The 27,497-nt window shown below is 38.0% G+C and overlaps 1 protein-coding gene across 1 annotated transcript in view; it reads right to left on the bottom strand.

Annotated features, from left to right (window-relative positions):
* csmd2 (CUB and Sushi multiple domains 2) overlaps positions 1 to 27,497 on the bottom strand; it is a 362,365-nt gene that overhangs the window by 107,913 nt on the left and 226,955 nt on the right. The window contains exons 13-24 of the mRNA XM_053612473.1: positions 24,708 to 24,890; positions 22,481 to 22,807; positions 18,192 to 18,386; positions 16,360 to 16,498; positions 15,376 to 15,563; positions 13,791 to 13,979; positions 13,371 to 13,487; positions 13,049 to 13,264; positions 12,589 to 12,777; positions 11,596 to 11,765; positions 11,246 to 11,402; positions 9,890 to 10,081 (exon numbers count right to left, since the gene is read on the bottom strand). Coding sequence (XP_053468448.1) covers positions 9,890 to 10,081; positions 11,246 to 11,402; positions 11,596 to 11,765; positions 12,589 to 12,777; positions 13,049 to 13,264; positions 13,371 to 13,487; positions 13,791 to 13,979; positions 15,376 to 15,563; positions 16,360 to 16,498; positions 18,192 to 18,386; positions 22,481 to 22,807; positions 24,708 to 24,890 — 2,262 coding nt within the window. The remainder of the gene's footprint in view (positions 1 to 9,889; positions 10,082 to 11,245; positions 11,403 to 11,595; positions 11,766 to 12,588; positions 12,778 to 13,048; positions 13,265 to 13,370; positions 13,488 to 13,790; positions 13,980 to 15,375; positions 15,564 to 16,359; positions 16,499 to 18,191; positions 18,387 to 22,480; positions 22,808 to 24,707; positions 24,891 to 27,497) is intronic.

Raw genomic sequence — 27,497 nt, 5'->3', positions numbered from 1 at the left:
GTTGCCCCACAGCGGCTTCATCAATCGGGGCATCAGTAAACCCTAATTGTAGAACGAGTCAACCCTGCTGGGAAACATTCCTGTAAGAACTCCTGGACTGTAGCTATTGTGCAGTTTCTGAGTCTCACTGGTGTTCCTCACACCACAATGAAAAACGTGCCACTTGAATGCATAAAATTTTCTCGTGGATGGTGATCTAATGTTTAACATGGTCTCTACAACCTCGATTGAGAGGCTGGAATCTATGAGCTGGTGCCCCTCAGGGGCCAGACTCACAGTTTCCATAGTTCCGGCCGAGGGTGATAAATGAATCCTCTGGCTTGAGACAATAAATCCCTGCAAACAGGAATCTCCCAGGGAGTGCCGTCCAGCAGCGATATTATCTCTGAGAACCAAACTTGAGCAAGCCAATTCGGTGCTACTAGCAGAAAATGTAGTACAATCTTGGTGAGCTCTCGCTAGAGCCTGTGGGAGCAGCGCGATCCGGGGAAAGGCAGGCAGCTTGTGGTCTCTTCGGAGGTGAACACGTCCACTTCTGCTTGGCTGAACCTCCGCCATATGGACTCACCCACTTGTGGACAGAGCCTCCAATCCCTGAGCCTCAGTCCCTGCCTCAACAGGATATCTGCCCCCACATTCCGGTTGCCCAGAACGTACATTGCTCTCACTGACAAAACTCTCTCTCCACCAGAAATAGTATATAGTAATAGTATATTTCTGCCAGAAGGGGCATGAATGTAATCCTCCCTGGTGGTTGATATAGGAGACCACAGCTGTATTGTCTAACACATGGTGATCTTTCAACTGAGGAGAAGAATTTCAGTGCTAGGAGTACAGCCCACACTTCTAGGTGATTTATATGCAACACTAGATGAGGGCCGATGCAGAGACTGTGAGGGAGGCATCTGACATTACTGTCTTGCGATAAGAGAGACCCCTGGAGTGTGACCCGGCTAGAAACCGGGGACACCTCCAAGTTCTCAGAGCATGTAGGATTTGCCACATCGCCCTGATTACCCGACTTTCAGCCACCACTGAACGGTCTTATGTGCAATGGGCCCAATAGTATAACGTCGGCTGCTGCTGCCATAAGCCCAGACCTAATTGTATCTTGCTCAATGTTGATAGGATTGCCCTACACGTGTTGGGGATAGACACGCCCTTATCCTATTCGAATCCCACATAACCCCCACAAAAGTCGTTCTTGACTGAGGTGCGATGGGATAAAGATAACAAAAGAAACCTATATTGATACGCATTGTCTTCAAACACGATCCTCAGGAACTTCCAGTGACTGGGCAATGGAATATGAGTTTTTAGATCTAGCATCACAACCCAATCCTCAAACTGAACTTTCCACACTGCCAGGTGGTCATTAGTGACGTTAACATTCCACAATTTCTTGGAGGGAAAGCGTCATATTTTCGTTGCCCTGTGACAGCTTGCTGACCAGAGAAAACTGAAAACTCGGGAAGACTAGGGGAGCCCTAAAGGAATACTTGGGGCTAATTGCCCTAAAAACATGATACCTCCCTCCATAGCCCCTCAGGGCCGCTTCTTTTGCCTCCTCTGCACTGATTATCATTTTTAAATTAGGCCTACTAGCAGACTGTGGCTGCCCGGTCCCCCTAGCTTTCTACGGGGGGGAGGTGGGTCGCCACACTCGCCTTCTGTGCCTCCCTCACAATTCAGCAGGTCTACATGGTAGGCCTGCAACACTGCCAATGCATACCCACAAGCAAGAACCACTGCCGCATAGGCTTCGCCAACAAACACCGAGGTTGTCTTATACAGCCTAGATGGCAAGCCGGGCCCCCTGATTTTGCTGCCATTGATGGAGAGAGGTGGCTCGCAAGCACCTCCTCCACCTTCGGTATAGCAAAATAGCCATATTGTCTAACCCCCATGATGGCCGAATAATCCAACGTCGTGAGGTTATAAACATGGCTTTCCCCGAAGCGTGACACTTCATGGTGCACTACCTGGAAAAAAGGGGTCTTTTCTGTGGTGTTAGGGAGTGCTTTCCCACTTGCACAGTTTTTATACTTGCTTTTACCAGTCTTCAACAATAGGTTAGTTCTACATCCCTAAATATAAACAAACTAGTAGCCTAGTAAGTATAACAATAGTGTGTCTCCAATGCATATTTGTATTTGTTTAGAACTCATTACCTATTTATTCAAAATTATTTATTTCAAATTCTGAATGAACAGGTAATGGGTTCTAAACAAATTAATTATTTGTAATTAGTTACATCCTTAGTTAGCACTAGTTAGTTGTGTTAGTTAGTGGTTAGTTTGTGTCTGTCTGGGGACATGTGAGCAACATCTTAAGAACACCTTACAGCAAATACTTTTAACATTAGAAGAGTTTTTTTTAACATTGCAGGAATGTTCCATATGGAACATTACAGTCTGAAGCTGGGATTTCACTGTACAGCACCTAAGGGTGCAGCTTGTCACACTGCACCACCTTCCAAAGTTAAATGCCAATGATGCCACTAGTCTACTCAGTCTGAAAATGTTGAGAAGCAATTGTGCTTCTAATATTCTGAAGGAAAAAAAAGGAGGACACTGTTGCCACTGGTCAATTACTGTTGTTTCAATTACCTGGGTGTTTTCATTATCTTTATGTTCCTATCTATTTGTTGGATTTAAACTGTTGTGACAAACCAATCACTTGATGTGTTTAGACAATAGCACACAAATATGGTTACTGAGCAATCACATTAAGCCAGCAATATGATAGCAGTAGTTCCGTTGTAACATGAACAATAGGTAAATATTAATGAGCTATAAATTATTTAATGCAAGTGGAAACAGGAACTAACTTGTCTCTTGGACATTCTGCACCGTTAAATCTCACTGTAAATTGTTAAAATGCCCGATGTTTGATATATTATTAAATTAAACATTGCAATCATTGGCAAATTTCTGGGGTTTAAGCAGAACAACACACTCCATACTGTGCTGTAGGAAAATAATGTACTTCACGTGGGTAGTGCATAATACCTCCGGCGTGCATTATTTTTCAGTAATAACACGGTCTGTCATGTATTATGTAATATTCCTTACATATGAGACCATGACACTACTCACTCTACATGGTGACCACAAACAGCTTAGTTAAACACATTTATCAGGTGTAGTTTATGCTCCTACATTGTGTAATTCACACATGATTTATCGACATTCCAAAAAAATTGCAGGCGACATCGAAATCTTGTGTATGGTATGCCGAAATCTTACAGTGTAAGCCCAACTTAACCTTTAAACCTACTGACTAATTAGTGATCATGTTTTCTCTTAGAAGGAAATGCCAATATGATGATGGTCATCATACTGATGTCCAATATACAGTAAATCTGATTGTACTGAGGTTCTGTACTACATACAAGCTACAAGATAGTATTAAGCTTCAATTAAAAATAGAAAACTACATATTAGCATGTTATATTTTTTTTTCCTGACAATACAGAAGTGTTGACAGACCTACAAAATCAATCATATTATAAAAATGAGTGCACATATCTGATGTACAGGTTTTTTGTTCAATTCTTCAATTCTGTGATGGTTATAAGCACATGCAATCAGAGCAGTCACTGAAATAGAGAATATTCAAATAATACTGCGAAGACAGATCTTGTGATGTGATCTGCAGAGATAATATGAAGAAAGATAAAAAAGAAACTGAAGATACAAAAGTCTAGTATGCATTGCCATTATAATCTGTTGTAATAAGGAAGAGATCAAAAATCAAAGTGATAGTTATGATGTGCATAAACTGCTATGAACTGTTGTTATCACTGTTACAACCCTGAAACCAGTGGAGTGTCACCAACTGGTTTCGCAGATGTGCGCTATGGGAAGTCCATGTCCTGTAACACCTCTGACCAATTCCTACGGCTGTGAATTAAATGGATCATATACCATGTTTGCTATTTCAGTACATTTTTATGTTGTTTGGTTTTATTTTTTGTGCATTTTATGATGAGCAATGATGAGGAGAAAAAAGAAAATGTAATGTTCACGAGCTCTGAGCCTGAATGCCAAGCTAGACTCCTGCAAAAGCGATGTTTTCCATGATTTCTATGTTTGATTTTGTTTGTCCATATGGTATTCAAATAAAGTCCACTCATCTGATCAACCACTTACTGATTAACCTGGTATGACAACTATGATTCAGACTACTTAAAGTGTATATACAGTAATTGTACATAAAAGAGCTTTCAATTTGTTATTTCTGTGTATTACACCATGCTAAGCATTAAACAATCATAATTCTCAAAAACAGCATTTATCTTTGGTTTGCTTTGATTTTCTATTATACATTTGTTATAAAGTACTATTACATAATTTGTATTCTTTGCTAAGTAATAATAATTCTTTGCCTCTTGAGGTAAATTCAAGTTTCACTACTAACAGCTACAGTTTGAAATGTCATATCTTCAACATATTGTGCGCTAGAGTTTTATCAGCTAAAAACACTTCACATAAACCAAATGTCCCATTCAATTCAATGAATTCATTCATTCATCTTCATTATCCATTTTATTTTGGTCAGGGTCATGATGGATCTGGAGTCTATCCTGGGAACACTAGGTGTGAGGTGGGAATACACAGGGCACCATTTACCCACTCATTCACACACTCATTTAGACCTAGGGAAAATTTAGCATAGCCAATACAGTTACCGACACTGGGCAGTGGGAGGAAACTTGAGCCCCTGGAGGAAACCCATGTGGACCTGGAGAGAACATGCAAAACTCCACACAGAGGGTAACCTGAGCTCAAGATCGAACCAGGGAACCTGGAGCTGTGAGGTGACAATTTGTCACCCAAAATTCAATTCAATTTTATTTATGTAGTGCATTTAATAAAAGACATTGACACAAAGCACTTTTATAGAAATCGACATATACAGTGCCCTCCACTAATATTGGCACTCTTGGTAAATATGAGTGAAGAAGGCTGTGAAAATTTGTCTTTATTGTTTAAACGTTTGATTAAACAATTTTAGTGTATTTTTGTGATTTCTTGAACAAAATATCAAAAGATTAAACAATAAAGACAATTTTTCTTCTTTGCTCATATTTTACAAGGGTGCCAATATTAGTGGAGGGCACTGTAGATTTAGATTGCTAATGCAAAAGCCAGAGGTGGCAGTGGCAAGGTAAAAAAAAAAATCCTTCAGATGACATGAGAAAGAAATGTTGAGGGGAACCAGACTCAAAATCGAATCTATCCTCCTCAGAGTGATACCTCCATCCATCCATTTTCCATACCGCTTATGCTACACAGGGTCACAGGGAGCCTGGAGCCTATCCTACGGAACCTGTGGCACGAGGCAAGGGACACCCTTAATGGGGAGGCCAATCCACTGCAGGGCACAATCGCACACACATTCACACACTACAGACCATTTGGAAATGGTCATAGCCCATAGCCTACAACGCATGTCTGTGGAGGAAACCAGAATAACCGGAGGAAGCTCCTAAAGCATGGGGAGAACATGCACTCTGTGCACACAGAGCAGAAGCAGGATTTGAACCCCCAACCACAGAGGTGCAAGGCAAACGTGCTGACTACTAAGCCACCGTGCCCCTCCCTTCCCTGTAGAAATATAAAGTCAAACACTACTATTTGTTGAACCGATGTTTCTGTATGTGCATACTGCAAATAAGTGTCCTGGGATGAGCTGAGGGCAGCATTTAATATTAATCTGTCAGGCTGATTTTAACTGGCAGTAAAGATCTGACACATTTGTTTTTTTGCAAAGGAGACTTAATTCATCTGGCACTCTAGATATTTGGCAATGACATGTTTCTGCTTATAAGCAGCAGGTTTTTAATCACACTAGTCCACACAACATGACTGACCTTTGATATCTTTCTAATGTAGTGAACAGTGTCTAGTATATTTCCTAAATGTCATTTCCTGGATTAAGGAAGCTGAAAATGGTAGTGCAAACTCAAAAACCTGCATCATCAAAATATCACTCTCATACTGTATAATATACGCCCCCCCCCCCCCCCCCCCTTTTTTCCATCTCTCAGCTTTCTGATCTTTTATTTTCAGATGAATGTTCCCCTAGTGTAGATGGTAAGGTGATAAATCACTATGAAACAAACCCATCTTTTTCAACTTCAGAGATGACCTGCTCCGCAAGTCATGAAACCACACTACTCTCTCTCTCTTTCCCTTACTTTCTCTCCCTGTATATTTCAACCCTCTATAAAATATGTCTTCTAAAAGGACGGCAAAAGAAAGAAAGAAAGAAAGAAAACTCTGAATTTTGCAGGAATATCTCTCTTCTTTATATGTATACCATGTCATGAAGTTTCCAAGACCCCAACCAGTGTAGCATAACAATATAAAATTCAACTGCATTGCAGTGAGTTTACAAGTTTCATAGGATCCTCCTTTTTTAAATTCCTGAATTCCCGAACCTTTCCGATATTACGTTTTCATACAAGTTACTCCATTTTTCATCATGAATCTCTTGGGCTTTCTACTTCTCCAGTCTATCTGGTTTTAAACTGTCCACTTGACTTACAATTATGTATTTAACAGTGATGGTCATGTTGGTGACCCCAGCTTTGGATCGTGCACATAAAACCCAGTGTCCTAGTAAACAGACTGTGCAATTATGCCCAACTGCATTTAGCTTCTGTGTGTAGGATTACTGTAAGATAGCATTTACTTCTTACTGAAGAGATGAGCCTTTGTGAACAAACAGAAACCTCATAGGCTTCCACAAGCAAACAACAACACACAAGTTGTATTATCGAACTGTCAAGAAAAGAGCTTGATATTTACAGAGCAATTTTTCAGCAAGCATCAGAGCAGGACACAAGGCAGATTTAAAAGTTTGGGAAGCCATATGAAAAGACTTGGCTAGTTGATGTAAGTAAACAGAAATACCGAGGCACTTAATGTTTAAAGTCGGCCTGTTTCATTTTTTATGAGGCATTCAGAATGCACTAAAGCTTGGGTCACAAAAGGTACAGTCTTTTACGATGGTCATGGTGGAGACCATGATAAAAAATTCATGACAGTTTGAGTCAGACTGCAAGAGTCGAAGCTGTAGCGTACCCTCCATCTGATTGGTAGCAAGACCAAGCAAGCTCAATTTACCATGAAACCAAACTGTGGGGATTACATGTGTTCCTGTTATTCATTAACTACCAAAACCATAGACCTATGGGCTACTCATTAGAAAAAGATAGCACGACAGAAATAAAGCTATCATTATTTTTACTATGTAGATAGCTACCATACTTGTAAGAACTTGAATAGAAAATAGTATGCCCTGCGATGGATTGGCACCCTGTCCAAGGTACACCCCGCCTTGTTCCTGATGGTCCCTGGGTTAGGCTCCAGGTTTCCACATGACCCTGAAGAGGATAAGCGGTATAGAAGATGGATGGATGGATGGATGGATGAATAGAAAAGTCACTTCATCAGTTAACTAAAAGTTTGCCTCATAGAATGCATGAGAAATCATTCTGAATCTTCACTGAATAAATTAACCCGGAATAAAACAAGCAGACACATGTCTTTTTTTCAGTTACTGATACTGTATGTGCACTATTCCTGGAAGCCAGAGTCAAATAAAACTGATTTTGATTTGATTACTGGGTGCTAGTGACGCTACATACAAGAAAAAGTGCTAGTTCAGTGGTTAAGATTATGAGGTGTCACCTGGAAGATTTAAACCCTAGGAGTGCCTCTGTTTTAAGGCAATCTACCCTTTAAACTCTCAATGCAGTAATTGTATAACATAATTAAAATGAATTATTCAGCAACTCTAGCGAAACCAAAAGGATACACAGCTGGACCCTCAACCGATGCTCAGCACTGACCACAGATTTGATTCCACCTTGCTTATCTGAATCACCAACAACCCACAACTGTGACTATGTTTAGATGGACAGCAGTAATCTAATTACTGACCTTACTCTGATTAAGATAATAACGTGATTAAGGTGTTTACATGAGTCGCTTTTAGAATACTCCTGTCATGTTCCCGTTTTACATGTTATAGAACATAATTAGATTAACAGCCTGCATCAATTACACGTATCAACATACAGTTCGTCTTCGTTATGGTACCGTATACAGTTTTGGGTGTTTTTATTTAATTTTTTTTACGAACTCTTTAAGTGCAGTTATTATTTGTCATGCTATACGTGCTAATAGACAACTGCTTGAAGCCATGGGCTGTGTCCCAAACCGTGTACTTACTGTCTATATAGTAGCCGAGATACATGCATTTTTCCCCACTACAGGCTTATAGTAGGGAAGTATGCGGTTTGGGACGCAGCCGAACTCTCTTGTTCGCCGTAAAATGTTGAGAACTGCCATGTGTGATCGTGTCCTGTCGCAAAATGCGGTGAAAACTCTCACACGACGTTCATAATGTGATTAAGGTGTTTACATGTCTGTAATACACGTCCATAATGCGACTAAAACAGGAGAACTCCACCTGTCTTAATTCGATTAGAGCTTAATTCGAGTATGACCTTAATTAGATTATGGTAAGTAAAAATTGCTGTTTACATGGTAGTTTCTTAATCAAAGTATGGTCTTAATCGGGTTAAGAGTGGATTAGTGTTGTCCATGTAAACGCAGCTTGTGTTAGCTCCAACAACCCAGTACAAAGCATGATTTTTTTTTTTTTTTTTATCACTAGCTTGCTAGATAACGTTTGAGAAAATTCTGTATTGGATCCATTCATATAACTAGCTATTAATAATTAAGCAGTCATTTTTGTGGTAGCACATTATTGCTGTGTTTGGAAATTACAGTTTTATTTTAATTTAATCTTTTGCAACTGTTGCAGGCATAGTTAAAGATGGATATTTTTAATATTCAGTGTCAAGACATGGTGCTGTCTGTAAGAAATAATGTTCCCTGAAACCAATGGGTGATTTTTCAGTCAGTCAGTAAGGAAGATTGGCTATTCTTGGCTCTATGGAATGGCATATAGTAAATATGGTTTGATTTCCACCATGTCCACAGCTATCAAGGTAAGAAGTCCAATCTGTCAGTCTACACAACTAAAACAAATCACAAAAACTAACGGTACTAAACAGGGGAAGTGGTTGCTTAAGGCATTGGACTATTGACTGTAAATTCATACATTCAAATCTTGGACTGACCAAACTACCATGCTTGGATACTTACACAACATTATATAACCTTCTTATATTGTGTCCCAGTTGTAAGTCACTTCACAAATTGTCAGCCAAATGAACTAAACATATATTTCCTTGTTGCTGAGGTGATATCCTGAAAAGGCACTCTTTTTATAAAAAATTCTTTAACCTGTAGTGTATATCAATTACATGGCAACGTGAATGTTGAAATTATTTAAGGTAAAAGATTGGACCTTAACTATCATGCTTGCACATTTAGCTTTTGGAGTAATACCTTAGGTATATTACATGCACCGTTCCAGGTAAAATATACAGTGAAATGGAACTGTATAGTTTAACACCCTAATTTCTAAGCATGTAGCTGCGCTGGAACATTGCTGACATGTCACAGAACATACAAGACGTCATCCACCGGTGATTCATCCTGTCCCATTGATTCCGTTATCAAAAGAGAGCAAATACAACTCATGACCTCTGAAAATCTGCTCAAGATTTTGTCTGCGACAAAGAAACCTGGACAGTCTGACCCAGTTCTTAGCGATTTCACATCATATTTCCTCAAGATTTTCCATTTCATTATTGCCCTACTTCCCAGAAATGTTTTTATAATCCCTGCATCAGATTGAATCACCCTGTTTGGAACAAATGTACGAATCCGGATTGGTCAGCAAACATAAAGGCTACATAAATTATATAGTCGGTGACATATACAGTATAAGCAGAGCTTACCTATACACTGTGGTAGAGGGCTGTCCCAGGCTCTTCTCTCCCCTCTGAGACATGTCAGCACCTCATTACCCTTTAAGGTATATCCAGGATCACAGCTGTACGACACTGTGCTTCCTGCAAAGTGACCCTTGTCCTCGAGCTTATAGCCAAACTGAGGCATGCCTGGATCCTCACATTTCACCAGATCAAAACCTGAGAGAGAGAAAATAAGAGTGAAATAGAGATTCAGTTATCCTCCTACCTAAAACATGACCTCTGCCATTATGTGGTAAGATTAAAACCTGTTACAGGAAATGAGGGAGAACTGAAAAATATCTATTCACAACAAAATCACTCAAAGCAGATCTCACTCATGCACGAGTTAATGTGTGCTGCCGCTAGTGAGCCCTCTATTATTCATGCTGACCTGCAGTTGCTATAGAGAGAGCTTGTAAGAGCTTGAACAGATGTGTGTACCTATGGCAATGAATACAGTTTATATGATACTACTGTAATAATTGACACAACAGGTTCATGACAGCATGTACATCGTTATCAGACTGTAGAAGCTTTTTTCTTCTTGAATAGAGATGTTTTCAACACTTCCATTCCAGACAGGAAATCAGTTCAAGATCCAGAGAAACAAGGTTGCATTGTAACGCTTTACATTAAGGTTCCCATGATTAATATTTTTAACTATTATAAACTATGACCATTAACATTATGAAATAACATGACATGTTATAGTCAACGACAGGGTGGTGTGATGCCACCAAGAAGTTGTTTATTTTCTAATAACAGCACTTCTTGAAGTTTTATTCCTCTTATACTACAGCAATTTGACAATGGTAACTTTAAAAAAATATATATATTATAGAATGGCTTAGTTACCTTTATAACCCTTTGTAGTTATGTTTAATGTAGTGGAACAGGCAGAAAACATGATAGTTCCTGTTATCACTTAAATTTTAACAGCTACAAACAGTCATTCTCTTACAAGGCTCCATATTTGCTGTCTGTTGAAGTTAATAATATAAAAAAGGAAGTGAAACCCTATGGTCATTAAATTATAGAATGCTACTAAAATCAATTGAACTAATCCTAATCCTAAACCTAATTCTGGTACTCGCCATTCAGCATCAGTTATGACTTTTACTAATTAACCACCACAGACATATTACTCAATGCATTAATTCTTATACGTTATATTGGTTACTTATCGTTAAAGTTTATGGTTGATGCTTATCCGTTCATTTTAACCAATGCAGTAAATGGCATTTCATTTCATATATAACATTTAACATTTCATCATTTGATATGATGTAGTGTGTCTGGTGTTGCGTAATAATTATTCCGAGCACATCCACTGCCACTCACTGGTGAAGTGCAGCTCAAAACCTTTGCTGGTGTTCTCACTGTTACTGATAAACTCCAGCCACATAGTGCTGGATGTGCTGTTCAGCGTCACTTCCATTAGCTCTGTGCCCATGAAGACACCGAGCAAACGAGCACGGTTACTGCTTCCATCATACACCTGGAACACAGATATACAATCAAGAGCAAAGGACAATATGAAAGAAACAAAACAAAAAATGCAATTTATAGCAGGTGAATGATCAAATATTATACAATAAAATATAAAAAGTGAAAAAAGAATCCTATGGATAATGTCAAATCCTTGATTTTTGCCTTATTTTGAAATTCTATTGTCCCCCCCATACACACACCATTAGCATGTCATCATCCTCCAGGCGGAAGTCTCGAGCCCGAAGCTGAATGCCTTTGCCAGGCTGGGTCTGGATGGAGTAGATGCACTCGTGATTGTTGCCATAGTAGCCAGGGTAGTTTGGAGACAGGAGGACGCCTTGTTTCCCAGTCACAGAGGAACCGCATTCAGCTGAACACAGATAGGATCAAATGATACATGATGCTTGAATGGGACATGATCCAAACTAATACAACACAAACATGCATGCAGAAAATTCATGGTGGAAAACAAGACGGGAAACCGATAGCATTTGCACTGCTATATTTGAATATTTAAATTGATAGTCCATAGTGATTTTACATTTTGTTCTTATTACACAAACGGGTACCTAATGAAATATTCTGCTTATCCTTTTCCATTAGTGTGGTGAGATAAAATCTAAAATAATGACTCACAAGGGGACAGGATAAGTAATTAAACCAAACTCTCAATTATTTTATCTTTACTTGACCTAGTTTCACAAGCAATATAAACAAATAATCAAAAAGCATCAACCACACAATATATTTGCCAAGAAAAAATATAGAAATTGCATTTCCAAGCCTCTACTAAATGTCAAAATCCTAATATAAACCAATTACTTTCTAAGTTTAACACCAGCAGACATTCTGCAAATGAATGTGTATCTAGAATCTGGCTTATACATATCAACTGCCACAAATAAGTTTCCTTTTTTGTATTTTAGATCAAATGAAGAAGTTTTTAGCAGTTTAACACCCTGCACTTGCTTAGAATAAACCACTACCTCTGTGAGCATCTGATATGATGTTACTGCTTTGACAGAAGCTACAGGTTTGTGGGTTGGTATGTGTGTGAATATAACTGCCAATATAATACATAAACAACACATTTCTTTACTCACTAAACTAGTGCTTCTGATTGAGGGAAAGTGCTGAAAAGCATGCAGTTTAATTAGTGAATAAAGCAAAATAAAAAGCATGTGACCACCTACCAACACACCTTGGGAGAGGGGAACTCCAGACCCGCCGCCGCCCCCCTAAACACACCACCTTTGCCGGCCCCTCCAACCGGTATCCAGGAAAGCAGGAGAAGAAGAGAGCATCACCTACGCCAAACTGCAGCCCCTTACGAGTACTGAAAGGAGGCACGCCAGGGTCCTCACATGGCTCTAGATCGTACTCTAAAGAAATGGAAAAGGACAGGCATGTTCACTCACTCACTCCTATTTAGTTAGTGCTTTATCCGGTCAGGATCAAGCCTATCCCAGGAACGCTGAGAGTGAAGCAGGAGTACACCTTGGATGGGCAACACGCAGTTCAGTTCAGAGAAAAAAATAATCTAATTATCTTGCTCTACCATCCAGAAAAGAGACTAAGTACATCAAGGCTATTTTACTAAAAAGGGCTCTATTGGGCAGATTTCGAAAATAAGAGCTACTGAGACCTCAATACCTGAGAAGGTGATGTTGAAGCCCTCGTAAGACACAGAAAAATCAGAGAGGAAGCGGATCTGAGAAGTGTAGTTCCCGAACAGACCGGCACTGAGAGGAGGAGGCAGGATGGAGCCGGTCAGCCTCCAAAGCGGCTGAGAAAAACTACCATTCTCTGTCACCAGGAGACAGTCATGAGGGCTCTCCAAATGAAAGGTGTGGAAGGTGAACTGGACACCTGTGGAAGGCAATAAGACATAAAGGTATTTTCTAATAAGTATCAATTTAAATTTAAAAGAATGGATAATTTAAAAGATTGCCCCCAAAGCTGAAAGCACATTTACCTTTGCCATGTGAGGTCTCGATCATCCAGGTACAATTGAGGTTGTGGGGGTAGAAGTCTGGAAAACCAGGCGACAGAATAGTGCCCGAGTTTCCCTGAATAAACCCGCCACAAAGTGCTGGGTAGAACGGGAGTATCATTTAAAATACAGCACCTCTCTCAGCTTTCACAATGCACTAAAACGAAGTTTACAAGACTTGCCCTTCTAAAGGACATAACCATATGGAGGCAAATTATTCCTATCATTACCCAAAGGGAAAAATCAATAATGGCCTTAAAGCATTTATGGTGGTATAAGAGCAAAGTTGGTGGAAAAGGTAGCTCCAATCTTTCTAGTATGCTGCTGAAATAAATGTCCTATCTTTAATGTGTCCTTTTCTTATATGTGTAGATATTTTATATGAAAGAAACCAGACTGTACCATCACAGCTAGGAAGGGGGCGATTCCACTGGAAGTTGGGCTCGCATTCTAGAGGCTCGGGGTCACTGAGGGTGTATCCTGCATCACAGCTAAAGGTCACAAGTGCGCCCACATAGAAATCATTGCCATGGCGTTGACCATTGACTGGAATCCCAGGATCAACACAGTGGTCAGACTGCAGCTGCAAGGCTATAGGAGAGATTTCACAAGCAACATTTTTGAAAGGGTCTAAAGTACTTTGAAGCCCTAAGCGGTCATTCATTTAATTTTCTCGTGATCTCCACTTAACAAACTGTTGTTTTCTTCTGATCTCAACTTAATATTCTCGTGATCTCGACATAACAAAAATAGCTCTATGCCTGTCAGTGATCAGTGATCATGGAAAAACAACTTTTATTTCGAGATCACAAGAAAATTAAGGCGTGATCACTAGAAAACCACTTGTTATGTTGAGATCATGAGAAAATTAAGTATTATGAAAAATAATTATGCATAGCCTGTTAGGACGTCCGTACAAAATACATGCAGCTGGCATGCAGATTTCTTCCTGTTAGTGATAAGTATAATGAATACAATGGACAATCACATCACATAAATGTTTTGCACTATATATATATATATATATATATATACACACACACACACACACACACACACACACACACGCACATATATATATGGCAGTCTTTTCCTTTCCAGAGATGCTCATATAAATACATGACTCTTGTACACAACTTGTCTGTATAATATGATCAACTCAGCAATTCTCAATAATTGAACTCAAGCTGAGATTTATGGAGCAACAATGACAACAACAACAATAGGTTAAACCACATGAGTCATACATAAAATGCCAGCTTATGATATTAGCTCCAAACAAACTGCAGCATTTGTGAGTATCCATGTATGAAATGTGAGCATTCAGATTCAGCATTCGCGTGTGAATGCAGTTGTCAGCTTTTTCTGTTCACTAGATCAGCGTGCCATTATTTTATAAGTGTAGCCTTTGACTAACAGTAAAGCATGGAGTGATCATAAATATAATTAAAGGGCTCTGATAACATAATGCTATATGTTACAGATAAGATATCAATTGTTACCCAAAAAAGGTCAAATATCGGTAATATATTAAAAAAAATTATATTTTGTGGTGAAAATTTACAATCATATTTTAACAGATTCACACTAGTCATACTCAGTAGTATTATACTCTTTTACTGTACATCACAGTAAACCCAACAGTGTCCCGGCTAATCTTATAACAGACCTGTGGCGATAAAATAGTTTGTTTGTTTATAATGATTGAAAATGTCTGAGAAGTTGATTTCCATTCTTCTAGAGTAGTGCTAGAAAGGGTTAAAGGAACATATTACGTGTAATTTATATAAAAACATGATTTCATTTCTAATAATAAAATTCATTTAAACAAGTTTCTAATTACTAGATTGAATTATGTAGAGTGAGGGTGCTCAATTAACGTTGTATTTTATTTCAGTAAAGGTGCAGTTCTCAGTTTACAAAAGCAAATTTTGGTAAAGTAAATTCAATGAGCATTTTTTTTCAGTGTAGTTTAATGACTACTTACTTTCATATCGGATCCGGAAGCCGATGTCTGAATGGCTCTTGTCCGTCGAAAAGAGCAGGTACAGGAAGTTGGAGGTGCTAATGAGAAACTGAGGCACTTGGGTACCTTGGTAACTACCAATGAGGGGCGAAGAGGGAAAGCGCCCATCCCGCACCTCCAATACATCATAGTTAACCTCTGTTCGAAACCTGTAGACATGCAAATATGAGATAGCATGATTGAAATCTACCAATATATATATATTTTTTCTATGTTTACGTACCTAATATAAATCTACAGCTATATAACACCAAAATAAAGCAATATTAAAACTATGAGCTAGTAATGTTCAGACATTGAACATACTGAGCATGTATGATTCTGCTGAAGCCCTGCTGTTATCCACATTCACATGCAGGCAGAGCAGCTTCAGATCTAAGCCTGAGGATCCTGGTGTCAGATGAATAAATAATCAACAGAGGCACATACGTGCATGTGGATATTCATTTGTGTTCATGAGGGAGCCTAAGGCTGCAATAGTTCTCACCCCGGCATATTGAAAATGTGCTTCACTCCACTGGGAGTATACCATTTACAAGGCGAGAGAATTAGTTTGTATGACTATATCAATCTGTTTGCCAGTACACTTGCTTGTGCACTAATCAGTGTAATGAATAAAATGTGCTATTTCAGAGACAAGTCAGCCAAATGGAGCAGAACACCATGTTTTATTGATGCTACATAAAATCAAAGAACAACCATTTTTTGTATTCATTTTACATGGAGAGCTGTCAATCATGCTAATGGGAGCTTTGAGTAAAAATTGTTCCATGGCACAGAGGATTTGTGCACAGCTTTTGAAATGCTCTTTTTTTCTGCAGTTGACTATGGAAGATGTCACTTGCAAAATATGTACTGCATTTTGTAGCATTCATAGAATTACAGTATTTGAAATAATTTTTAAAAAGGCATTATTATAACATCAGCAACTCATCTGAATCTTACTTGTCAAAGATGATCTTGATTGGGTATCCAGGTGGAGCCTCGATGATCCACTCGCAGTTGAGAGCCTCTTTATAGAGCTCAGGCCAGCCAGGGGACAGAATGATGCCGCTGGGGGCTTTCAAATCTCCACCACATGGAGCTACAAAATTGACAAACAAAACCAAGCTGCTGCTTTGTAGAACAACCTTAATTAACCTTCAGCAATTCCAACCCAGTCTCATAGAAGAAAAAAAAAACAACTTATTTGCATCATCTTTTATACATTGAATATCAATGTTCCGGTCACAAGCCTATGATGCATAGTACCATATAAGACTTTCCCTCGAAGCTCAAAGCATAAACTAAATGCATAAAGTCTGCCCTTTTCACAACATATGATCAGACTTAGCAGGCTCATGAAATAAGCCTCTGATACACCACCCTGTTGGTATTATTTCCCTATAATAGCACAGCCCTAACTGTTTTATCCCGTACATAAATGGTCCATACTGACAAACTAATTTCAGTTAATTAACCTGATGATTCTACAGGGAGTCCCAAAAGTCTCCATATATAGGGGGCTATAAAGACCAGCACCATGTCGGTTGTGCCTTCGTCAGTGGATGTTCATGGACGTCCACTTCTCGGTTGGTCTGCAACACTTACATTCTTTTTGAATTCGTTCATACGTTTGGCAACACTGTCGTGTGTGATGTGCTTGCCATGTTTTCTGTTAAAATCCATCACAACCTTGTGATAGCTTCCTAATTCAGCCATGATAATGATTTGTATGAAAAATTTTGGAAGACATTTTGCTAAAAAGTGTTAATTTCCCCTTTGTATGGAGACTTTTGGGACACCCTGTAGTTGGCACTCTATGGCACTCTAAAAGCAGTCGTCAGTTTATGTCCACGGAGATAACGACTGCAGAAAAGAGTTATCTTGCTATATAACAGAAAATATGCATCTTACAAAGAAAGTATGAGACTGGAAAGGATCAGCTCTTGGTGCCTTTCGGGTGGATAATTTCATCAGATCACACTGAAGGGCATCTATGACACTGCACCATTCCTGGCCTCAAATAATTTACACTTGCCACAGTGGTGGATTTCATTTGATGAGGAGACATGTGTTTTACTAGCTACACACTTTTCTTCACATAAAATAAAAGTGTGCAAACAACCCATAGCCAAGTGTATAAAATATGGCAAACATACTCAACAACTCACTACTCTCCCTACCTCTGCAGCAGACGGAGCTTCTTAAATAAAAGTTGGAAGGTGGATTTACACAGTGCGTATTTCATCTCCATATGCACATCTGGAAGACATTTTTCCCACCAGATATTCCTGGTGAGCTGACATTGCAGTAGCACATGTGAATATTGTTTATGTGTGTGAGCATCCTACTGTACTTTATGGAACAATATGCCTCATGAAAGATTTTTAATAGAGATATTTACAAGGTGTACTAGGGTGTATCAGGACTCTTTTTTAATATCAGGATAAAAATGATAATTTTTAGACAAATTATTTGTGAACGACAAAGATGAAGAAAACGTATCGCCAACACCCAAAGTTTAAATAATCACAAGTGGTCAGTATGGGATTCATAATTTATGTGTTAGTTATATAAAATTGGATTTCAGTTTATAGAGGTTGACATATATTCAGATTTTTTTTAGATTCTAAAAGATTCATAACACGGACTTGAATAATGCTTATGAAAGGCAAAAAATATAGCTTAACAGTTTACACAGTGCTTATTAACCACTTATTTCCATGTAATATTGAGTCTATTACATAGGCAAAGGCTGACAGATTACTCCTGTTTAATTCATTTAGAACACTGACCTTCACAGCGTGGCACAGCATTGTCCCACACCACGTTGCCATCTTTGAGGATACAGGATATGGTCTGGGAGCCATGGGTCTTCACAAAACCCTCCTCACACAGGAAAGAGATAGAACTACCCAGCTGCAAATTCTCACCAAAGCGCTTCCCATTGACCGGCACTCCAGGATCGGGGCACTCATTGTGGCGAAATGCTGAGGAAGAGACAGAAGGTCAAACAGGTTAAAGAAAACATCAGAAGAATAGTAAAAAGACATACGTGTGACATACACTTTGTGGACACAACCTATAACTATACAGTAAGTAGTGCTGTAGACTGTGGGCAGCTCATGCAGATTTGGCAGAATGACCAACCGCCTGTCTTTGGAGAATGTAATTTTGCTTGACAAACTGATGCATGAGTAAATAGTGCCATCAGCCCCTTCAGCGGAAAACACCATTATGACATGGATTGTATTCCAAAGTCATGAATAAAGGTGACAGAATCATCTTGTGGCCATTTGTATATAAAAAGGGCTGTGATTTGATGCTCACAGCGCAAAGATGTCTGGATATATTTCTCTACTCAGTATTAGGCAACCTGCAAAATTAATCTGGTTGGATTTTCCTGGTTGGATTTTCTACTATATATAGTTCTGAAAATTGCTGAACTGCAATCTCTTTTGCATGATTTCAACCAGAAGTAAAATTATAGCATTTCAGTTATCTTTAAAAGTGAAAATAGAGAAAATGGAGCTTTAAAGAATTAATTCCAGCAGTACTGAACAAAGCTCCGCCTACCTCTATCTAATCTTTCTTACGGAAAATTTTAGTAAAATTAAAAAAATAATTAAATTGGGAAATGAGTTCCCATTTGATTATCAGCATCATCCACATCAGTCTCTGTCTCATAACCTGAGGTAAAAGTCGCTCGCAGCATTTAAACACGAGCCTCATCATCTAGATCGATCCCTGTTCGTGCTAAAATCAGCGAGGAAATAATTGCTGATAAATCCATTCAATTCTGTTGGATTCATTTCTTGTTACTGTGTTCTGATTTAATTATTTAAACATTTTAAATGTTGGCCCCTCTCATCTGTAAAGTGTGTGTAAATGCTCTTCTCTGTTTTTATCATGATGTTATAGTGCAGTTGCATTTTGACAGCTGGTACATCATCACAATCTGAACTGATTAGATTTAGGTCCATTTCACTATGGTATGGTATGTAACTATCCAATACACTTGAACAAATCATGAGAAAATCACACTGAGCTAGCGAGGTTTTAGACATCTTTAGGCAGACTGACAGCAACAAGGAAGCACAGTTACAGCTTCTATCTGACAACTGATGCTAAAACTAGTTTCAACTAAAAATCAAGAAAGAAACACTTACCAGCTACTGTTCGCCTGGGTGAATAATCGCTTTTAATACAAAGTCATAGCATGATATGTTTACATTCACAGCATTTATAATTATATTGTTACTCTTTATACCTATCTTTTGCACTACCTGTTATATCAGACACCAGAACTGTGTACTGGTCGGTCCCTTACTGTGCCTATTGTCCTGTTTTAATAGTTACTGTACTGTTTTGTGTTGTTTGCATACGTTTGCATGTGTACTTTATGTAAAAATGTGGTCTTATTTAGTTCTATGCCATCTCATGTAGTTAGGGTGTTGATTTATGTAGCACCATGGTCCAGGAGGAAGATTGTTTAGTTTCACTGTGTACTGTACCAGCTGTATATGGTTGAAATGACAATAAAAGCCACTTGACTTGACTTAACATGACCTTTGCAGGCAGACAGCCAAGGCAAGGTTAGAAAGCAATGTAAATACTGTATATTCATCACCTGTATGTTATGCATCAGTTGGTCCAATTCAACCATGAATCAACCCAACTGAACTTTGGAGCAAAAGGAAAATACAAACAAACAAAAAGAACAAAAATTGCACAAAATGTTTGTCTTGCATATATACGGTATATATTATTATTTAATTACTAACTTTACATTCACTCTGTATTTTCATGTTTGCTTGATTTACCAAAGTTTTCCTCCATATTGTAGACCAATAATTGCAACATGTACAAGATGTTTTTAGCCCAGCCCATGTGAAACTCTGCTAAAGGTATCAGATTCAGGCTCATTAAATGGACTCATAGGTGAGAAAGCATAATTAGATCTGATATTGTTGGCAATTTTTTCAGCGCTGGGTTACCTTAAACTGTGTCAAATTCTAATTTATCTTATGGTGTACATATGTATGTCTTTAACACCAAATATTTGTTTTGAATACCAACGTATCATTCTTATTTAAAATTAGGTTACATATATTTTGCATATACAGTATTAAATTTTGCTAAATAGCCTATATAGGCATAAATACAATGGCAACATTGTGTGTGTGTGTGTATGAGTGAGAGAGAGAGAGAAGTTGGAGGAAGCTCGTCTTAACGAGGACACAATTGATTGTAATTGTGAAATATTAAACCAGCTCACATTTTCTGAAGAAAAAAAAAAACACCTCAGTTGAGCTGTCACTGAAGAGACTGTTAGTCTGAAGGAAAGGATTGAAAATTAAATCTAAGAAGGATTCTAAAGAAGTTAAAATAAGCTAATAGATCTGAAATTGAGAATCTGTGACACTGTTTAAAACTTGCAGTCAATGAACAACATCCAAACTTGTTGTTAATCCAAGTTGTTATTGTAGCAAAATGTGATTCTACCAAAGTACTAGTCTGAAGGGGTTGAATACTTATGCAAGCAGCATTTTTATCTCTCTCTCTCTCTCTCTCTCTCTCTCTCTCTCTCAACCTCAACCTGTCTGTTTGTCTTCACCTCACAAGTTAGAAATGTGGTAGAACCTCAGTCTGATTTGCAGCAGCCAAACAGGCTGCGTATCTCATCCATTACTATCACTCACATTTATTAAAGTGCCAGCTAGCCTTCCAGAAGAATTTGCCATCCTCTTAATGAGTGATGGGAGCCTCCCATTTCTTCACAAAACAGGAGCCACAAGGGGAGTCATATGATGCTGAATCACCTTTCTACATCTTTAATTAACCAACTTTGCTTAATTTCATTATATACATCATCTACTTGGAATGACAATTAAGTTATTAGACACACACATCTGCTACTTAATAATCTGGAAATTCAGTGTATATTAATTATTAATCAAAACAATAAACCTACACCTAAAACACCTGCTACTAAGAATGTAATGAGGACAGTGATGGTGAAGAAATATCCAGACAGATGATTAAGTGCAGATACAAGTTACAATGGAAAGTAGTATAACTGCAATAATCCTGCTTTGGGAAGTCAGACAAATTCAGGGCAAGGCAGTCTCTTGATCTGAAAATAACAATGAAAAAAAAAAGCTCAAATGTTCAAACATTTCCTAGTTACTGCAGTGCAAATGCACACTAGCTGAATTGTATTAAGGGCAGGATTTCGAGAATGCTGTTCATTGCACATGGCTAAAAAGCTGAAAACCATAGCACAAATACATTCTCAAACAAAAGAATGTAGTGACAGAACGAGTCACCAGTTTTCAGCATACACAAAACTCACATGACCAACTACAATGAAGACATAATTTCAATTCATCTTAGCCTCCATTATGCCAGTTTTCCACAAAGTTATTTTTAACCTACAATCTAACTACAGTTGGGTGATTCCAGAATTTGTTTGCCATTTGTAATCTGCAAATTTCACAAAAATAACTTGAATATATGCTTTTCAAATCAAATTAATACAAACTACAACATGTTAATAACTACAGTTGTGTTAACAGGAAGTTGCATCATCTGAATTCCCTGAAGATCATGAGAAGAAATGGGTCTCTCATTCTTTTTTTTTTTTTTTTTTTTACATAGTCACTTATGCAAACTGCTATCCAAATTTGTATATATAATGTGTGTGTATGTGTGTGTGTGTGTGTGAGAGAGAGAGAGAGAGTGTGTGTCTGTGTCTATGTCTGTGTTCTCATGGTCAATGGTAGTTAAATACATTTTTAAAACTCAACCCTGTTAATTTCAACCCTGTTACTCATTGAAGAGCAAAATGTAGCCACTGTTACCAAAGAAACCTTGTATAACAATTATACTGCTGCCTGAGATGGGTGATCAGTTTGTTGTTGTTGTTGTTTTTGTTAAATGCCTCATCTTTTGTTTAATTTGAATAATAAATAAATAAATAAATAAATAAATAATAATAATAATAAAAAGGTTACACAGGCTAAATGGCACCCCCATTGTGAAAGCACAGACAAGAGAAACAGTAGGATGAACCAGGACTTACTGGTAAAGGTGATGTTGAAGCCACGATCAGTATATGTGTGATCAGTGAGAAACTCCAGCCGTGCTACATGTCCACTTGTGGTGATGGGCGATGGAAGAACATCTCCAGAAAAGCTTCCCAAAATGGGTGACTCAGCCTTTCCCCCGTCTTTGATGGACAGGAAGTCAAACTGCTTTTCCATGCTCAGGTCATTGAAGGCCAGGTTGATCCTGCTCTCAGGCTTAGCGATGATCAGCCACACGCAGTGCATGTTGTTCCCGTACTCCTGAGGGTAGTTCGGTGAAAGCAGAACTCCAGATGGTGTAGTGAAATTGAAGAAGCATGAGACTGAGAAATGAGAAAAACAGTTCACAAACTTTCAAGCACCACTGTAAATATAACAACACAAAATGGCTAACCATCTAACTAGCATAGCTATTGTTACTGTAGCTAACTAGCATTAACCAATAGCTAACTTAGCTAACATTAGTTGGCTGACATTAACCATAGCTAGCTAAACTATACTGTCTAAGGTATCTGTTGTTAGCTAATTATAACTGCTAGCTAACTCATAATATACTAATGTATGCTAAATAACTAACATATATAACATAGCTCTGTGATAACTACTAGCTAAAGTATACTGTATGGTGTTAGCTAATTAGAACTGCTAGCTAAATTAGCTAATGTTAATCAACTTATAAGTATTAGTCAGTAGTTAAATAACATTTATTTAAGTACCAACTTGTTGCTTGCTGCAAGCTAACATTCAGCTAAAGTGTTGGTCAGATAGGTTCTATTAATGTTAGGTGGAAGTTTGTTAGTGAAAATAAATTGCATGGCATTTTGTACTGAAGGTTTCTGTTATTACATGAATTGAATATTAGATTAGTTGTAGAATAGATAACCTTATAACAGATGATATCTGAACCTGTGTCACGATCTGAGAGGTAAAAGTAAAATAAGACCACTTCAACCAACTACATACTCTTGTACTTACAAAGGCACTTTTAAGGACAGATGCTACTTTCTAGGTCTTTATCTCTTCCTCCATTACTCTCAGATATGTCTAAATATATCCTTGTTATAAATGTGGATGTGTGTATGCAGGTCTCATCATCACTATGTATCAAATGTTCTGTAGTAGTTCTTTAATAAATTCTGCCTTTCCCCCTGCTTTTCCCTCAACTTTCCCCCTCTCCTAGAACATCAGGACTCATTTGCATGACCTAATTGCTGATGCTGCAATTACTAACATTATTTATTTGACACTAAGGACCAAATATAGTACAGTGGATGAATATTTCAATTAAATTTGAATGTGTAACATGGATTAAATGTGAGTTTGTTCAAAAGTCACTGACTGAAGGTGAAATTTTGTCAGATGTTTAAGTGCAGAGACATTTATTGACATTTGCATAGTAACTCATGACACTCAGTAGGCTAATCGAACAGATGTAAATGATTCGTGATGAAGTGGTAATTGAATGCATTAGACTGCTTTTACACTAGAGACTTTTATATAGAAAAAGTGCTGGCCAGAACACCCTTAAGATGAAAAAAGCAGTTCTGTGGCATACTGTGACCACAACAATGTTGTTAGATATTTATCTAGATTTATTATGATTATATTTATTATTATTATTATTATGAACAAAGGCTGAATTGATTTCCCAAAATTTAGCTTAACTTTGACAAGGAGGAGGCTTTGTGTTCTGCACTGAAAGCTCTCCAATTTGACAAAATTTCCAAACTCTTAAAAATAATTATTTTCCTCTCTCTAATAAAACCACAATCTATGTTCACCATGTTTGCTCTCCTCTCTTGCTGCCCAAGCCAAGACCTTATTGGTTGGGTGATTAAAAGTGCTTGATATCATGCTGTGTTTTCTCTAAAAGGTTTACAACCCTCCATCCATTTTCCATACTGCTTATCATACACAGGGTTGCAGGGCAGCCTGGAGCCTATCCCAGGGACCTTGGGGCACAAGGCAGGAGACCTGGACCTATTGGATGGCACAATCACACAACTATACACACTACGGACAATTTGGAAAAGCCAAACAGCATACAGTGCATGTCTTTGGACTGAGAGAGAAAACCAGAGTACCTGGAGGAAGCCCCCAAAGCATGGGGAGAACAGTCTGGGCTCGCAGAGCAAGGGTGGGATTAAGGCAGGATTCGGGGTATTCAACCCCATAGATTTTGATGTAAAATAAAGCTTTGTATGAACGAGAAAAAGCACTTACACACACAGCTGGGTTTCTTGGCTGACCACTGGTTGTTCTTTTGACAGGTGATGTTCTTTTTCCCGACCAGCTCAAAGGCAGGTAGGCATTCAAAATACAGTCTGTCCCCATGCCTGAAGCCTGTTCCTTCTCGCTTGCCATAGGCTGGAATCCCAGGGTCTCCACATCCTCCCTGGTCGATTTCTAATATACAAAGCAAAGAAACAAGTTGTAAATTGTGTTTATGAAGCAGAGAAGCTCTCATCATAACCCATCATTAAGCTGCAAACACAACCACAATTCCGAAAAAATTGGGACGCTGTGTAAAATGTAAATAAAAATAGAATGCAGTGATCTGCAAACCTCATACACCCATATGTTATTTACAATAGAACATAGAAAACATATCAAATGTTTTAAATGAGGAAATTCACCAATTTAAGGAAAAATAAGGACGTTTTTAATTTGATGGCCACAACACGTCTCAAAAAAGTTGGGCCATGGGCAACAAAAGGCTGGAAAAGTAACTGGCCAAAATTCAAAATTACCATATTTTTTCCTTAAAATGGTACATTTACTCAGTTTAAACATTTGAATAACATATGGGTTTATGAGATTTGCAAATCATTGCATTCCATTTTTATTTACATTTTACATAGCGTCCCAACGTTTTTGGAATTGGGGTTGTACAAAAAGTCAATAACACACAATCTGAGCAGTTGGCTCGAAGAGAAGGAAAGCTTTCTTATAGCACCTGAACTTGAGTAAAGGTCAGGAGACTGAACTGTGCTTTGATAGAGAATACACTTATAGTGTGATCCATTCTCACCCAAGAGGAAGTCAAGTGGAAATGATAACTTCTATAATGCCCGAGCAGTGAGCTGGGAGGTGACAGACAGAGCATGAGTAAGGAAAAGAGGTGAGGAGAGTGAAATTATAAGCAGACATGTAATTTCAGTCATATAAAACCTTTTTATGTCTGCTCTGATCTTTCCTTCATACGGCTGCACTTGAGAGAATTTTGGGGGGAAAAAAAAAAAAAGTAAATTTAACTTAAAAAAAATAAAGCAACCAGCTGCAAATACAATACAAAGAAGACTGTTATCATTCCATAAAATATTTATTGACATAGCAAAATACAACACAAATGCTCTTGAAGTGCTGGAGTACAGCAGAAAACACTTGCTTGAATAAAACACAAACACTCTTAATGTGCTGGAGTATAATAATCTTAACATTTGGTACATCCAGAATGCAACAAACATGTTTTTGAAGTGGTGGATCAATAATCTAGAAAGCCAAACTCAAAAGCTTTCCTTTTTTACTGCGACAGATACAGCCATTGAAACTTGAACAACTGGAACCACAAATTAGTGTGTGCCCATGATTATCCATTTGGAGTGCAGCTTCTTCAACATTAACTATTTGTTTTTGAAGGACTGGACCCTTGGTGAGCACCGGGGGTCAAGGCACATAAACACTTTTTGAATAGTTTCTTATATTTGGGTTTGAGAGGTTGGATGCAACATCATCTTCAACAATGGTTAAGATCCCCATCTTCATCCCCCTGGCATTATTGTCCTCTGGGTCTGTGTCCTGCAGTGAAAATCAGCATAAAATCAGTCAAGAACATTAAGGAATTATGCTGGACCACATAAAGTTAAACATGAGCATTGAGAAAGACGCAACTAAGATTTTTCAATAAACTATACTCATTTTTTTTACCATAATTTTCTCTCCTGCTTTCTACTCTTTCCCCTGCCTCTTCTGTGTGCCTCTTGGCTTATAGAAGAGTTAGCTGATTTAGACAAGTTTGAGATATCAGACAAAACTTAAACTGGTTCTCTATACCAAACAAAACAGCTATCTCCTGATGGGATCTGGTGAAGCAACTGGATCAATAATTTAATCTCTGGTATGACTGTATGCTGATAACACACAATCTTACCAGGCAAGTCTTCAGAAAGTTTTCAGACTTTTCTCTCATGAATAAAGGCCAGCTTCCATCTGAGAGCTGAAGCCTTTCTATGGGCAAGCACATTGGAGTCTGCAAGACACAAAAAAACAAATAAGAGTTATATCCAACCACAAGCATGGGACTTGAGATAGAGATGGCACCACTCTCCCAATAACCAGATATAGGACCACATGCTAAATAACAACCTTAAAAACCCAACACCATTCTAACATTAAATCCTTAAAGTTCAATAATTTTTGTACTTAAAAAAACATGCATACAGTAAAAGGTAAGCATTCTAGGATAAAACTGAAATTAAACATGCAAGAAGTTTTAAGGTGTTAACATTGTATTAAAATTTTATTTCATTAAAAAAAATATAATATATTTAACCCAAAAATAGCACCGATTGAACATTGGGCTCTATTTGAGATGTATAATGACACAAGCTGTGCATACTTGTGACTCATAGGGATAGCCCTAGTACTGTATTAATACCAGTGAAATTCCTTTACAAATATTCCTATAACATGAAAATTGAAAAACAAAGAAACACATTACAAACAATAGTGTTCTTCAGTATCCAACTGTTGGTGTTTATTAAAGCTATTAAAGTTATCCAGTTATGAGCAGTAAGCAATTTCATGTTTATCTTGTTAATATTGCTGAGCGATTAATCTATTTAACTGTGTTTACACAGCAAGACAATGTACATAGGTTACATTTGTTTGTTCCATCTTTTAACAGTGACTTGACAACATAACATGTTTACATTAAAATATCGTCAATACAATCATTTTGAAATAGTGCTCACACACAGTCACGCTGTGCGTTGTCTTGAGCGCTCTTCACAA

The sequence above is a fragment of the Ictalurus furcatus genome, chromosome 24, assembly GCF_023375685.1.
Source record: "Ictalurus furcatus strain D&B chromosome 24, Billie_1.0, whole genome shotgun sequence".
Taxonomy (NCBI): Eukaryota; Metazoa; Chordata; class Actinopteri; order Siluriformes; family Ictaluridae; genus Ictalurus; species Ictalurus furcatus.
The sequence above is the reverse complement of the archived record's forward strand: the minus strand, read 5'-3'. Positions and strand labels throughout refer to the sequence as shown.